The sequence below is a fragment of the Felis catus genome, chromosome B4, assembly GCF_018350175.1.
Source record: "Felis catus isolate Fca126 chromosome B4, F.catus_Fca126_mat1.0, whole genome shotgun sequence".
Classification (NCBI taxonomy): domain Eukaryota; kingdom Metazoa; phylum Chordata; class Mammalia; order Carnivora; family Felidae; genus Felis; species Felis catus.
The window spans coordinates 29440586-29456044 of record NC_058374.1 but is presented as its reverse complement, the minus strand read 5'-3'; the positions used below and the strand labels follow the sequence as shown (position 1 = coordinate 29456044).

The 15459-nt window shown below is 35.5% G+C and overlaps 1 protein-coding gene across 2 annotated transcripts in view; it reads left to right on the top strand.

Annotated features, from left to right (window-relative positions):
- Positions 1-15459, top strand: part of KIF5B (kinesin family member 5B) — a 48531-nt gene that overhangs the window by 29517 nt on the left and 3555 nt on the right. Inside the window, exons 15-25 of one of the 2 annotated variants that reach the window (XM_045061104.1) lie at positions 2016-2159; positions 6479-6664; positions 7198-7315; positions 7850-7911; positions 8008-8117; positions 8880-8981; positions 10345-10405; positions 10517-10588; positions 10760-10864; positions 12384-12600; positions 13325-13475. In XM_045061104.1, coding sequence (XP_044917039.1) covers positions 2016-2159; positions 6479-6664; positions 7198-7315; positions 7850-7911; positions 8008-8117; positions 8880-8981; positions 10345-10405; positions 10517-10588; positions 10760-10864; positions 12384-12600; positions 13325-13455 — 1308 coding nt within the window. In that variant the 3' untranslated portion in view covers positions 13456-13475. Of the gene's footprint in view, positions 1-2015; positions 2160-6475; positions 6665-7197; positions 7316-7849; positions 7912-8007; positions 8118-8879; positions 8982-10344; positions 10406-10516; positions 10589-10759; positions 10865-12383; positions 12601-13324; positions 13476-15459 lie in introns of both variants that reach the window. The other variant, XM_003988210.6, reaches the window with a different exon arrangement.

Sequence of the window (15459 nt, the reverse complement as noted above, 5' to 3'; positions counted from 1 at the left end):
CTTGCTGACTGTTCTTAATATTCTGATGTTAAAGGGGAAATAAGTTAGCTTCTAGTTGCGAGAATAACTTCTAGTAAAGTTATTAGATGATTGTTCAAACTGTAAATTGAGAAAAAGAAAAATATATAACTTCATATAATTTGGGTTTTGTTCACTGTTACACTCCCAGCCCCTGGAGCAGAGCCCACCTGGCACATCTTCCTTGTGATTCCACAGTAGATAAGAATCTTTGTTTGTCATCATTGCTATAGAACAGGATTTGCCACCCTCCTGGAGTGATGCTGAAGATAATAGATAGCTGTGATAATGACTGCTATACCTCCAGCATCACCGTGGATGAGCTTTCTCATTAAGGATTTATTATTGCTAATGCTAACTTCTTGTCTAGAAACCACATCTAGAGTTGGACTCAGGATCAGTGTTCACTGCTTACTTCCCTGTCCATGTTCATCTATCTAAAGGAAAGCAATCAACACTATTTCTAAAGTTTTCGTACCCCTGATAAATTCATTTTCCCTTTCTAATCTCCAAAGTTACAGTTAAGCTGGAAGTTACAATTTCACAGCATGGAAACCAAGGTGCCTTTATAGCTCTTACTGAGTTGCATTATTAGCAAACCTAATTACTGTTTGGAAGAGCAGTAGGAATTTCTTACATCTCTATAAGCTGTAAGTTGGTCTTTGGTCACCTATTTCAGTCTTTAAGACATTTGTGTCTGTGTCCCAGTTACGAAGCTGAATCTGTCAGCACTGTATTGGTAATAGGAGTTAGAAACCTTATAGCGTTCTGCATCTTTGTATATGCGTACAATATTCCTGCTCAGTTGTTAGAGAAAATACCTGGTGATTTAAACATTAAAGCTTACTACCTGGGGCTCCTGGGTGGCTCAGTCAGTTGAGCGACCGACTTCGGCTCAGGTCATGGTCTCACGGTTTGTGAGTTCAAGCCCCGCGTCAGGCTCTGTGCTGACAGCTCAGAGCCTGGAGCCTGCTTCTGATTCTGTGTGTGTGTCTCTCTCTCTCTGCCCCTCCCCCCACGCATGCTCTCTCTCTGTCTCAGAAATAAATAAACATTAAAAAAAATTAAAAAATAAAGCATACTACCTTATGAGACTTGAAAGATACCTGGTATTTTATATTAAATTGGGTGAGTACACTACTGATATTCAGAAACTTAAGGAAATGACTATAAGAAACAAAAAACTGAAATGATGGCATCTTTACTCATTTATTTTTAGTGCAACTTACTTTTAGTCAGTATCTGACTTGTGCTATAATGATTAGTTTTAAAGTGGCCAAAATGGTTGGCCTTTTCAAAGCTGTGGTGACTTTCTTGTTGATAAACCAGCTATTATTTTAAACTTAAAGTAATTAAATTCGGTAATACTATTTCATCACTATCTCCTAAATAACTTTATATCATGTAGTAGTAGTAATTATCAGGTGGATTCTTTCCAGTGACTGTGTATGTAGAAAGTATATAAAGAAAACCTACAAACCATCTAGAAAATTCAGTTCTAACATTAATTTGCTCAGACGCTGTTTCCAAATATAAGCTATACTGTGGAAGTAAAAGAAAATCCAATCTAATTAATATGGAAATTTCCCATTTCTAGTCAGAAAATATTACCCAGTCTCAAAAATTAGTGAAATGATACAAACTACCTGCTCGTAATGGAGCATAATATGGCTATTTTATGTAGTCTATTAGGTCTGAACTATTTTGTAAGTTTGAACTGAGAGCTGTCCCAGAACTCAGTAGAATAGTTCAAAAAACTGAAAGTAGAGGGGCACCTGGCTGGCTCAGCTGGTTGAGTGTGTGACTCTTGATCTCATTGTTGTGAGTTTGAGCCTCACGTTGGGCGTAGAGAATACTTAAAATTAAAGTCTTAAAAAAAGTCTGAACTAGAAAATAATGCTTTTGTAAGTACCGGGTGAAAACTTGGGATGTGTCAATATTTGAAGTAATATTTCATTTAATAGATTTAACTGTGTCTTTTGTTTGGATTATGTTAGGCAACTTTAGCAAGTATAGATGCTGAACTTCAGAAACTTAAGGAAATGACCAACCACCAGAAAAAACGAGCAGCTGAGATGATGGCATCTTTACTAAAAGACCTTGCAGAAATAGGAATTGCTGTAGGAAATAATGATGTAAAGGTAAGTAATAATAATCAAATATTAAGCATAATTATTTGTACACCACTCATACTTCTGTTTACTACTAACTTTTTACAAATTTCTTTTCATACCCATTATCTCATGCACAACAGCAATGCATAGTAGATGGTAATAGGTGAGAAAAGAATAAGGGGCACTCAAAGTATTTCAGTAAGTATTTATTTGGACCCCATGTTTGGTTCTTTACTATGTATGTTTGCATTTAGGAATTATGTTAGTTACAGTACTTGAAAGTATGTCACTGGGACAACAGTGAAGATTAGCTCAGGGAGTAAACTTGTAAATGAATTGGCCTGTGGTTTGTTTTAAATGTTTGAAAAGATAAAAGATGGATATGCTTATTAATTTTTTTAAGTTTTATTATAAAAAATTTTAAACAGTAGAGAGAATAATACTGTGAACCTCAGAGTTATCAAAAATTTGCCACACCTATTTTATTTATGCCTTTTTTCTGATAGTCTTTTTTAGGGTACTAACATTGGTTATGTTAGCACTAGGCATGTGGTAAAAAAAAACGTTTAGTGACCTGGTTTTAAAACTTAGACCAGAAAAGCACACTAGGACTCTTAGCTGCAAGCACATGCACATAATATGAAAGATTTGTATGTTGCGCTAGGTATTTGTTTGGATTTTATCTTCTTGATTAAAGCTTAATTTTGTAACAGAGAACAAACTAGGGTTGATAGTGACAGCCTACTAAGAATAAGAAGCCCAGTTTAACAAGAGCTTGAAATGAGTAAGTTTGCAATGTGGAACACATATTCCTTTTGTCAATTGTTATTCAAATTTGCTGTTTGTTGATGGAGGCAGGGATTCATTCTCATATATTATTGTTTAACATTGTCATGCCATTGAAACAGAGGGAAAATGTTATTGTTAAATACTGGATGACTTGACTTGTTCTCTCTCTTCACTCGCTTGTCTTTTCACTTCATCACTCGCTTCTGTCATTCATTAGGGTGGTCTAATGTGAGATGATAGAGCTGTGGGAATCTTTTGGGATGGAAAAGTAAATTTACTTAATATCACTAAACACTAGAATGGTGTTCAAAATTTGCTTTGTAGATTTGCAGCTTCTTTTTAGAAAAATCTTCCCATTTTGTGTTCAACTAATCTTACATGAAAAGGTGGTAAAGATAGGGAAAATAAGAGTAGAAATTTCGGCTTATGTTCAGTGGTAGAGCCAGTGATAGAATACAGGTTCCCTTACTCCCAGACTGCTTTTTTCACTATACCATTATAGCATTTTGAAAACAAATCAGCCTTGCAAATAGCTTCTTTTTTTTTTAATGAATGGATTCTCAATATTTTTGTCATTTGTATGTAATTCTTTTCCTCTTAACATCACCAGTAAGTACTGCTTGTGTTTTTTACGTTATGGTTCACTCGTGTTGTACAATTTTGTGGATTTTGACAATACATAATTCAGATCCACCATTACAATATAATAATGTAGATTACCTAACAAATCCCTTTTTACCCTATTCACGCCTCAGCCCTGAACCTCTAGCAGCCAGTGATCTTTTCACTATGTGTGCAGTTTTGCTGTTTCCAAAATATCACATAGTTGGAATTAGACAGTAAATGTCCTTTTCAAACTGGCTTATTTTTCTTAGCAATGTGCATTTAAGGTTCTTCCGTGTCGTTTTGTGGCGTGATAGCTCATTTCTTATATCACCAAATATTCCATTGTATAGATGTACTAGTTTGTTTATCCATTCATCTATTGAGGGCCATCTTGGTTACTTCCAGTCTTTGGCACTTATACATAAAGCTGCTATAAACTTGTGTACACGTTTTCTTGTGGACATAATTTTTCAATTCAGTTGGGTAATACCTAGGAGCATGATTGCTAGATCATATGTTAAGATAGTGTTAGCTTTGTAAGAGACTCCCAAGGTGGCTACAGCATTTTGTGTTCCAACCAGCAGTGAGTGAGAGTTCTTGTTACTTCACACCCTCACAAGTATTGGTGTCACAAGTATTGGTTTTTTGGTTTGAGATGTGTAGTGTTATCTTGTTTTAATTTGCATTTGGGATGTTTTGTTACCTTGAGTTCTTTGTATATTTTGGGTAACAGTCCTTTACCAGGTATGTGTTTTGCAAATATTTCTCCAAGTCTGGCTTTATCTTTTCATTCCCTTTAATTTTAATGATGTTCAACTTGAAAATTTTTTCTTTCAGGATTGTGTTTCTGGTATTGTATCTAAAAACTCATCTCCAAACCCAGGGTCATCTAGATTTTCTCCTATGTTCTAGAGGTTTTTTGGTTTTATACTTACATTTAGGTCTATGATCCATTTAGAATTAATTTTTCTGTGAGATAAAAAGGGTCTGTCCAGCTTCATTGTATTACATGTGGCTGGATAGTTTTTCTAGGACTGAATCTTGAAGATCTATCTCCAGGTTACCTGGATGGCTCATTCGGTTAAGTGTCTGACTCTTGACTTTGGCTCAGGTCATGATCTTATAGGTCTAGAGATGTGGGCTCTGCACTGAGTGTGGAGCCTGCTTAAGATTATCTCTCTCTCACGCGTGTGTGTGCATTTGTTCTCTTGTGTTCTCACTGTCGCTCTCAAAAAAAAATCTCCATTGAATTGCCTTTGCCCCTTTGTCAGAGATTAATTGACTGTATTTGTGTGTGTCTGTTCCTGGGCTCTCTTCTGTTTTAGTTACCTGTCCTTTTGCCAGTACCCCACCATCTTGATTACTGTAGCTTTAGTAAGTCTTTAGGTTAGGTAGTGTCAGTTCTTTGATTTTGTTGTTCTTTAGTGTTGTGTTGGCAATTCAAGGTCTTTTGCCTTTCCCTTTAAACTTTAGAGTCAAATTTGTTGATAGCCATAAAATAACTTGCAGGAATTTTGATGAAGATTATGTTAAATCTATAGATGAAGTTAGGAAGAATGGACATCTTGAGTCTTTCTTTCCATGAATATAGAATATCTAACATTTATTCAGTTCTACATTGATTTCTTTTGTCCTATTGATTTTATACCTATTCTATTACATTTATGCCTAAATAATTCTTTTTTTCTTTTTATTACAATGTCAGTGCCACTGTGTTTTTAATTTCAAGTTCCCTTGTTCATTGCTGGTATATAGGAAAGTGACTTTGGTATATTAATCGTGTATTCTGCAATGTTACTATGATAGTTTATTTTAGGAGGTTTTTTTTTTTTTTTTAAACAATCCTATCTGCAAAGACCGTCTTAATTTCTTCCTTTTCAAGCTCCACTTAATTTTGACACTGAATATTGTACTGGAATTTTGTAATGAAACTTAAGGAATGTACAGTTACCACAGTTCTTTTGGTGAGCTTAAGAGTCATCCTTCCTCTGCCACCTACACATCAGTATTTGTAAAGTTTTAAATTTGGACTCACATATGATTAGGAATGAAGAGGAAATCAAAAATAGAAGCAAGTGTCATCAGTTTTGTTTGTTTTTAGGTTGCATTTTTTTTTTCTCTTGCAAGCATGTATTAACATTAAGTTTTAGAAAATAAGGAAGGCAAGGGACTCCTTGGGAGGCTCAGTTGGTTAAGTCTCTGACTTTGGCTCAGGTCATGATCTCACAGTCTGTGGGTTTGAGCCCCACGTCAGGCTCCATGCTGACAGCTCAGAGCCTGGGGCTGCTTTGGATTCTGTGTCTCCCTCTCCGCCCCTCCCCTGCTCACCCTCTGTCTCTGTCTCTTTCTCTCTCTCTCTCAAAAATGAATAAACATTAAAAACATTTTTTAAAAAAACAAAATAAGGAAGGCGAGGCGTCTGGGTGGCTCAGTCAGTTAAGCGTCTGTCTTTGGCATAGGTCATGATCTCCCAGTTCGTGGGTTTGAGCCCCGTGTGGAGTTCTGTGCTGACAGCTCGGAGCCTGGAGCCTGTTTCAGATTTTGTGTCTCTTTCTCTTTCTGCCCCTCCCTCCGAGTCTGATTCTCTCTCCCTCCTTCCCTTCCTCCCTCCCTCCCTCCCTCTCTCTCTCTCTCAAAAATAAATAAACGTTAGGGGCGCCTGGGTGGCTCAGTCAGTTGAGCATCCGACTTTGGTTCAGGTCATGATCTCACAGTTCGTGGGTTCAAGACCCGCATCAGGCTCTGTGCTGACTGCTTGCTTGCTTCAGAGTCTGGAGGCTGCTTTGGATTCTGTGTCTCCTTCTTCCTTTGCCCCTCCCTTGCTCCTGCTCTCACTCTTATCTCTCAAAAATAAATAAATGTAATAAATAAATAAATAAATAAAGCAAGCAAGCAAGCATGCATTAAAAAACATTATTGTATTTAATTTTTCTTTTTTTTTCTGACAGCAGCCTGAGGGAACTGGCATGATAGATGAAGAGTTCACTGTTGCAAGGCTCTACATTAGCAAAATGAAATCAGAAGTAAAAACAATGGTAAAACGCTGCAAACAGTTAGAAAGCACGCAAACTGAGAGCAACAAAAAAATGGAAGAAAATGAAAAGGAGTTAGCAGCATGCCAGCTTCGTATCTCTCAAGTATGTATTATTATAGAACAAAGTTTAAGGAAAATGACCTTCTATAGGTTATTTTGGGTAACAATTAAAAGGGTAATGCAAGTAGTTTTTTCCTAGGTTCACTGCAGTATAGCAACATGAATGAATTTAACTGGGTTATGTTTATTGACATGTATAGAAATTTATTAGAAAGCTGTAACTGATTTGACTATTGAAGAATTCTAGGGTAGACAAAACTGCAAGACCCGTTTTCTGGCTTTGGCAACTGAATGGATGAGGTCCTTCACCAAGATAGGAATTATGTAAGGAGGGAAAGAGAGTAGTATTAGATGGAGATAATAGTAAGAATATTATCTCATATGTCAGCTTTCAGTACCTTAATGTGCAAATGTTATAAGTTAAACAGGTGACCATTTCAATGATTAAATTCTTTATTGTTGCAATATATATTTAGATACATAGATAAAACCTTGCTTTCTGTTAACTTTATCTGTAAAATGTGCGTGTAAGATTTTTTTGCACTTCATTCATATCAGTATATTTTTTCCCAAAAGCATGAAGCCAAAATCAAATCATTGACTGAATACCTTCAAAATGTGGAGCAAAAGAAAAGACAGCTAGAGGAATCTGTCGATTCCCTCAGTGAAGAACTAGTCCAACTTCGTGCACAAGGTATTAGCTTTCAGTGTTTTATGACTTCTTGTCTATATTCTTCCCTTAGTATAATTGTAGTAAACTTATATTCAAACTGATAGAAAATAGTAGGAATATGGGTAATTTGCAATAGGAAACAAATAATACCTTTTAATGTGGCTTTGACACATATTTTTGCAAAATTGTGTTTGAATGTGGAAGTGGTCAATCTAGGAATTTCCCACAGAGTCATGAGGTTGTATATATATGTATAAGTCGTAATATAGGGGATGTGGTGGAAAGCTATCTCATTCCCTACCATTCCCTAACCAGTCTGTTCCAGGATTAGGCAAAGAAAATAAAAGAAACCGTAACCATAATACTAATAACACAATGGATATAACTAAGAGTCAAAATGTTCTGAACTTCAAGAGCAAGATTTACTGTATGGCATTTGGATAAAGTCTAGTACTGTTAAGCAACAGATCCCTCATTAAACCTATTTGCTCCTTGGTTTATAGGAAGAACTTTAAGGCTTATTTCTTCTCCTGTTTTCTCTCTCTACCCAAACAGAGAAAGTGCATGAAATGGAAAAGGAGCACTTAAATAAAGTTCAGACTGCAAATGAAGTTAAGGCAAGTTTGATGTAGCATTAGATTCTAATGACTTGAACTCGTTATTCTTATGTTGATTAATCTTACCTTAACATCCTTTTCCCCCAATAATTTTAGCAAGCTGTTGAACAGCAGATCCAGAGCCACAGAGAAACACATCAAAAACAAATTAGTAGTTTGAGAGATGAAGTTGAGGCAAAAGAAAAACTTATTACTGATCTTCAAGAGTAAGTAAACTTTTCTTCCCTCTAAGATATTAGAAGTAACACAGAAAGATGGACTATTTAGCAAGAGGCAATAATAAATTATTGATGGACAGTATGTCCATTTTAGAATCCTGCATTTTTCATTGATACTGTCATTTTGACTTGAAGATAAAGATTTTTTTTAGCTTATGAGCATAACTTCTAAGTTCCAGATGAAATTTTTAAAAATTAACTTCCTCTTTGAAAATTTCTTAACAGAGAAAAAACTTTATTGGAAATTGTGAGGTTTAGAAGTTTTTAAGTTTTTATTTTATTTTAATTCAAGAAGTTTTTTTTAATAGTTGTTGTCATCTTAGTTTTTCTAGAAGAGGTTTCCCTATTTCCATAGCCATATGCATATATAGCCTAGAATTTATAGAAATTGGAGGTCTGCAATCAAATCATGATTTGAGTAAGAACCAGAGGTGACTAACAAAAAATGATAAATTTTGACATGTGGATCTTAATGTTAATACCTAATTGATTTAGGGACAAGGTTCAGGGAAATGATGAATATAGAATGAGAGTCATTTCAAACCAAAATATGAAAAATATTATATGACTGAAAGTAGTAGCCACATGCTCTTCCTTTCTTTTCTCCCTGCTGTGAGGACAGGATAACAGGTAATCTTGAGTATTTCAGTGATGAGATTATAGAACTAAAGAATTTGATGAAAACATTTTAATGGTGCCATTCAGAAAACAATGCTGTTGATACTGTGTTATGTTTTTTTCTTTTGTCAGCCAAAACCAGAAAATGATGTTAGAACAGGAACGTCTGAGAGTAGAGCATGAGAAATTGAAAGCTACAGATCAGGAAAAGAGCAGAAAACTACATGAACTTACGTGAGTAAATGTTTTAATTCAAGTTTAAAAATAAAAACTAGAGGGGCGCCTGGGTGGCTCAAGTCGGTTAAGCGGCTGACTTTGGCTCAGGTCATGATCTCACAGCTCATGAGTTCAAGCCCCACATCGGGTTCTGTGCCGACAGCTCAGAGCCTGGAGCCTGCTTTGGATTCTGTGTCTCCCTCTCTCTCTGCCCCTCCCCTGCTTGCGTGCTCTCTCTCTCAAAAATAAATAAACATTAAAAAAAATAAAATAAGATGAAAACTAGGGGGATATCTGGGTGGCTCAGTTGGTTAAGTGTCTGACTCTATTTCAGCTCAGGTCATGATCTCATAGTTTGTAAAATCGAACTCCAAGTTAGGCTCTGTGCTGACAGCATGGAGCCTGTTTGGGATCCTCTCTCTGCCCCTCCCTTGTATGCACGCTGTCTCTCAAAATAAATTTTAAAACTTAAAAATTTTTTAAAAATAAAAACTAAATTAGAGGATTGCAGATATTATTCTTGCTATATCCAATGAATACATTTTTCAGTTTGTAGAGGTTAAAGGGTATTTTTCTTAAACCTCTGATTTGGTTTGATTTACACCTTAAAACTTGGCAATAACATACTATATGTTATTGTAGTTTAGCAAAGGCAAGATACTGTATTTTTCACTGATAGTCAAGATTCAGATTTCTGTGCTACCATATTAGTTGAAGATCCATTGTAAAAATATACCTTATATGACATTAAGTCATTTCAAAGATTTCAGGGTCTGCCAAAAAAATTGAATTTTTGTCAGATTTGATTTTGCATAAAAGACGATTACTGTTTCAGCCTTGCCTCTTGAACAGAGGTTTTCATCATTTACTTTTTTCCTAACATACTAAAAATATAGTCTGTACTTATTTTTCTAGAATCTGAGCAGGTACAAAACACATGATTATAACTTTTCCTATCTTGAATTTATGAAAGACGATTTGTAAGTGGAACTGCTGTTATTAGGATGGTCACAGATCAGGATCAACTCAGAGTTGGTTTTATAAAAACTAGCGAATCTCAACCATAATTTTGTTTAGAATAATTCTAATATAAAATACATAAAATGTTTTAGTCTTCAATAATTTATAATCTCTAATTCCCACTTAATAGGAATTATTTTGGATAAATAGCAGTGTGTTCTATGTGGCACTAAGATATCAGAACCACTCCTTATTCTTTGAATTCTGCTGCATTTTATTTCATCTCTTCTGCTATAAGGGTTTTTTTTTTCCTAATAAACTATAGATTTAGAAGGAAATTATAAGGCATAAAAATTTATTTGAAAATAAAACTATGACTTTATGAAATTCAACTTGAAAATTATGTATATTCTTCTGTTAGAGTCATGCAAGATAGACGAGAACAAGCAAGACAAGACTTGAAAGGTTTGGAAGAGACAGTGGTAAGAAAAACTTGAAAATAAATAAGATAGTGGGATGTTTAATGGGTTTCCCCTGGCTTATGACTAAAGTTAAAGACCAAATTCCAAAAACATTGCTGTTCTTAATTCAAGGCAAAAGAACTTCAGACTTTACACAACCTGCGTAAGCTCTTTGTTCAGGACTTGGCCACCAGAGTTAAAAAGGTAATAAAATAATGCTGAGGTGGGTATTTATGTAAGTAGTGTTTACTATGATTATTTATGTTCATAAGTGAAATAATTTTATATTATCAAAACAATTTCTGTGTAGTTAAGGTTAGATTTTTTTTTTAATCTTTAATGTTTTTGTAGTATTCATTGACCTTCTTTTCTTAGAGTGCCGAGATTGATTCTGATGACACTGGAGGCAGTGCTGCTCAAAAGCAGAAGATCTCCTTTCTTGAAAATAATCTTGAACAACTCACTAAAGTGCACAAACAGGTAATAGAGAGTGTATTTTATGGTAGCTGCAAATTAAGAAAAAAATTGAGGAGTGTTTATATATTTCAGAGTACTAAGGAATTTTCATACCCTGAGCTGTTCCATTATTTTTTTAAATTTTTTTTTTCAACGTTTATTTATTTTTTTTGGGACAGAGAGAGACAGAGCATGAACGGGGGAGGGGCAGAGAGAGAGGGAGACACAGAATCGGAAACAGGCTCCAGGCTCTGAGCCATCAGCCCAGAGCCTGACGCGGGGCTCGAACTCACAGACCGCGAGATCGTGACCTGAGCTGAAGTCAGACGCTTAACCGACTGCGCCACCCAGGCGCCCTGCTGTTCCATTATTTTAATCAAGCAATTATATAAATAAATCACTAGCAGTTTTTAGGGAACTTAATATTTTTAACAACCCTTTTATCAAGAGGCCATTTATTTCTTTTCTAGGATTTTAAGTCTTGTCAGTTTTTCTCAGTTATTCATGGTAATTAAGAAACATTTTTTTATAAATTTTTTTTAATGTTTATTTTTGAGAGAGAGAGAGCATGAATGGGAGAGGGGCAAAGAGAGAGGGAGACACAGAATCCTAGGCAGGCTCCAGGCTCTGAGCTGGAGCACAGAGCCTGATACGAGGCTCAAATCCATGAGCTGCAATATCATGACCTGAGCCGAAGTCAGATGCTTAACTGAGCCACCCAGGTGCCCCTTAAATTTTTTTTTGGTGTTTTATTATTTTCTTAGTGCACGAGCAGGGGAGGGGCAAAAAGAAGGAATTCTAAGCAGGCTTTTCACTGTCAGTACAGAGCCTGATGCAGGCTCAAACTCACAAACTGTGAGATCATGACCTGAGCCAAAATCAGGAGCCGCTTAAGTAAACTGAGCCACCTAGGCACCCCCATGGTAATTTAAAAATCTTCAATAGATAGGTCTTTGTAGTTACAAATACATTTTTTTGTCTTTTGTCTTTTTACATTTAATGCCCCAGAGTGTGAAATAAATAAAATAATGAGGCAGTTCATTTTTTTTTTTTTAAATAATGCTTTCACATTACCTAAACTATGTGGGTTTTTATTGTTTTGCTTTCTGTGCCTTGATATGTGACTTAATTATTTTTAAAGTTTCTTAGTGCACTCAATTGTACATTTCGTTATTGTAGACCTGATGTTTGCACCAGAGTAAAGTTAAGGGAATTTTAGCCTTTTTTTGCTTTCAAAACTTGATTTTAACACTTAACATGGTACTTACCAGATGTTACAATTTCCCGTCATTGGCTAGTGGGGAGAAAGAACCCTTTCCCTCAACCCCTCCCAAAATTAAATGAAGTTATATTTTGTGAGACACACATATGGATCTGTATGGATGTATGTATTCTTTGCTTATTGCTGCCTAAGTTGTTAGATAAGTGGAAAACATTAATATAAAATGTAGTTTTCTTTTCTAACGAGAAGTTATGAAACATTCATATTTCTTCAATTCATCTTGTTAAGGCTAAAATCCTTATTTTCTTCATGTACTTTTAGTTGGTACGTGATAATGCAGATCTTCGCTGTGAACTTCCTAAGTTGGAAAAGCGACTTAGAGCTACAGCTGAGAGGGTAAAAGCTTTGGAGTCAGCACTGAAAGAAGCCAAAGAAAATGCATCTCGTGATCGCAAACGCTATCAGCAAGAAGTAGATCGTATAAAGGAAGCAGTCAGGTCAAAGAATATGGCTAGAAGAGGACATTCTGCACAAATTGGTTAGTAGAACACATTAAAACCTTTTAACCTTGCTTACTTTGAGTGTTTTTATTTACTTGAAAACGTAATCTGATTGACAGATTCTGTGTTGTCATGGTTGTATTTGTCTTTATTTCTAACTTACCTAAGAGTGGCATTGTTGAGAATGAAGAGCAAACTGAGGAATAGCCACATTCACAGGAAAAAAAGATAAATAAGAACTAGACTAGCATGCAAAAATGGTCAGGAGGAGGTGAAGCTATAAAAAGAGCATTTTTTTTTAATGTTTATTTATTTTTGAGAGAGAGAGAGGCACAGAGTGTAAGCAGGGGAGGAGCAGAGAGAGGGGGAGACACAGAATCCCAAGCAGGCTTCATGCTCTAAGCTGTCAGCACAGAGCCTGACCCGGAGCTTGAACTTAGAAACCAGAAGATCATGACCTGAGACCTCAGCTTAACCAACTGAGCACCCCTCTATAGAGAGCATTTTTAAAGCAGAGAGACTTGCAGGAATATGCAGTCTTAGCAACAATATTACATGTTTTAGAATAATTATTGATACAGGAATTAGGTTCTTAAGAGACTAGGGATTGTATAGGTCCTGGAGAAAAGGCTATAACTGAAAAAAAGAATTCTCTGAGGAACAAAAAGGCAAAGAAAAACCACATTTGGGAATTGTTGTGAATAAAGAGAAGAGTCATGTGTTAAGATTTATGCTAAAGTCAGCTTTTGTTTTTCACACTAGCTAAACCTATTCGTCCTGGGCAACATCCAGCAGCTTCTCCAACTCATCCAAGTGCAATTCGTGGAGGAGGTGCATTTGTTCAGAACAGCCAGCCAGTAGCAGTTCGAGGTGGAGGAGGCAAACAAGTGTAACCTCTACACATTACCCACAGGTTTGTAGTTTATATCTGGCTTTGAGTCACAGCTCTACATGGAAATATTCAGCCATTGGTTGTTAAATTTGGATATCCATATTGGGTTGTTTTTTTTTTTTTTATGTATGTGATTATAAAAGTAACTTGGCATAATTCCTTCTAGTCTTTTATCATAGTTTAGATCTCATACTTTATATTCAAGTTTGCATTCCTAACATCTTTAACCTTACATACTGGAATATTTAAAAAAAAATTTTTTTTTTTCAACGTTTATTTATTTTTGGGACAGAGAGAGACAGAGCATGAACGGGGGAGAGGCAGAGAGGGAGACACAGAATCGGAAACAGGCTCCAGGCTCTGAGCCATCAGCCCAGAGCCTGACACGGGGCTCGAACTCACGGACCGCGAGATCGTGACCTGGCTGAAGTCGGACGCTTAACCGACTGCGCCACCCAGGCGCCCCATATACTGGAATATTTTTAAAAGCTCTTGTATTTTGTCTAATGGATATACCATGGCTTATAACTATTCCCTTTATGGGACATTTAATTAAATTAAGCATGCTAATTCTTTTTCTATATTTACTATAAAAAGATGTCTCACATTTCATATACGGAAATTTCAGTTTGGAAAATTTCAAGTGTGAAATATCTTTTTGCGTTCTCTTACCTTTTAGATTATTTTCAGAAGATTCCCAGAAGTGGAATTATAAGAAAGCATGAATATTTTTAAAGTTCTTGATACATACTAGTACATTGCTGTCTAGAAGGACTAGGCCAAATTGCGTCATAGCCAGGGATACTGTCTATTTTGTTGCATCTTTGCCAGTATTGAATATTAATAGTTTTTAAACTTCTGTTTTAATATAAGCATCTCCTTGATTTATTAAGAAGTTGGATTTTTTTCATATATTTACTGGCTCATTTATATTTCCCTTTTTTTTTGAGTTATTCCTGTATGTATCCTTTTCCATTTACCTATTGCAAGTGATTTTTATTTGTTTCTAGTTGTACAGGTAATGTCTGTTCCTTATAGGAGAGTAAAGAATTCTCACAAAGTAGAAGATACATTTCATCCAGAGATACCACACAATTTATTGTGTGTATCTTTCTTGTGTTTTCTTTACATATTATAATTTTTTTTTTAATATTTCTTTTTGAGAGAGAGAAAAAGCATGAACAGGGGATGGGCAGAGACAGGGAGACAGAGGATTTGAAGTGGGCTCTGTGCTGAGACCAGACAGCCCAATGGGGGGCTTGAACTCACTAATCATGAGATCATGCCTGAGCTGAAGTCAAACTGACTGAGCCACCAGGTGCCCACATATTTTCATTTTTAGATTAAAAATTTCTAACTATTGATAAATACTCTAATAACATACTGCTCCTATTCTAGTACATGTTTCTTTGTAGCCTTCTTTAACTTGGCAATGTGTTCTGAACATTTTCTTCTACAACATGATTGACTAGTTAATAAGCTGCCTAGTATGTCATCATCTAGCAGAAACACAGATTTTTGTTGTTTAGAAAGTCCCAGATGTATACACGCTTTGGGTACTAAAAATACTAAGATTATTACGTTACCTATTAACACTTTCTGACAAATACTAAAGTCCACTTATTTGCATCTTGCTTATTTTTACTTTGACACATTGGATAAGAATGGCTCTCAGTTTGAGTAGAGAATTAAGCAATAGTCTGAAGGATTCAAATATCCCAATAACTCATAAAAGTTTTTTGTCCACAAAGTATAGGATTTAAAAGAGAGTAACATAGTGAAGAGTACAGACATCGGAGTTCCATCAGTTTGAATCCTGAGTTTTCTACTTTTAGGAACTTCAAGTTACTTTTTTTGTATATAATTTCTTTCTTATTTTGACTCCTTTTAAATTTCTTAAGTATGAAAATAAATTATGTGTTTATGATCTAAAACTAATGTATCTGTAAACATAACATTTTTTCTATATCACAATAGTATCACACCTGACAATATTTTTAAACAT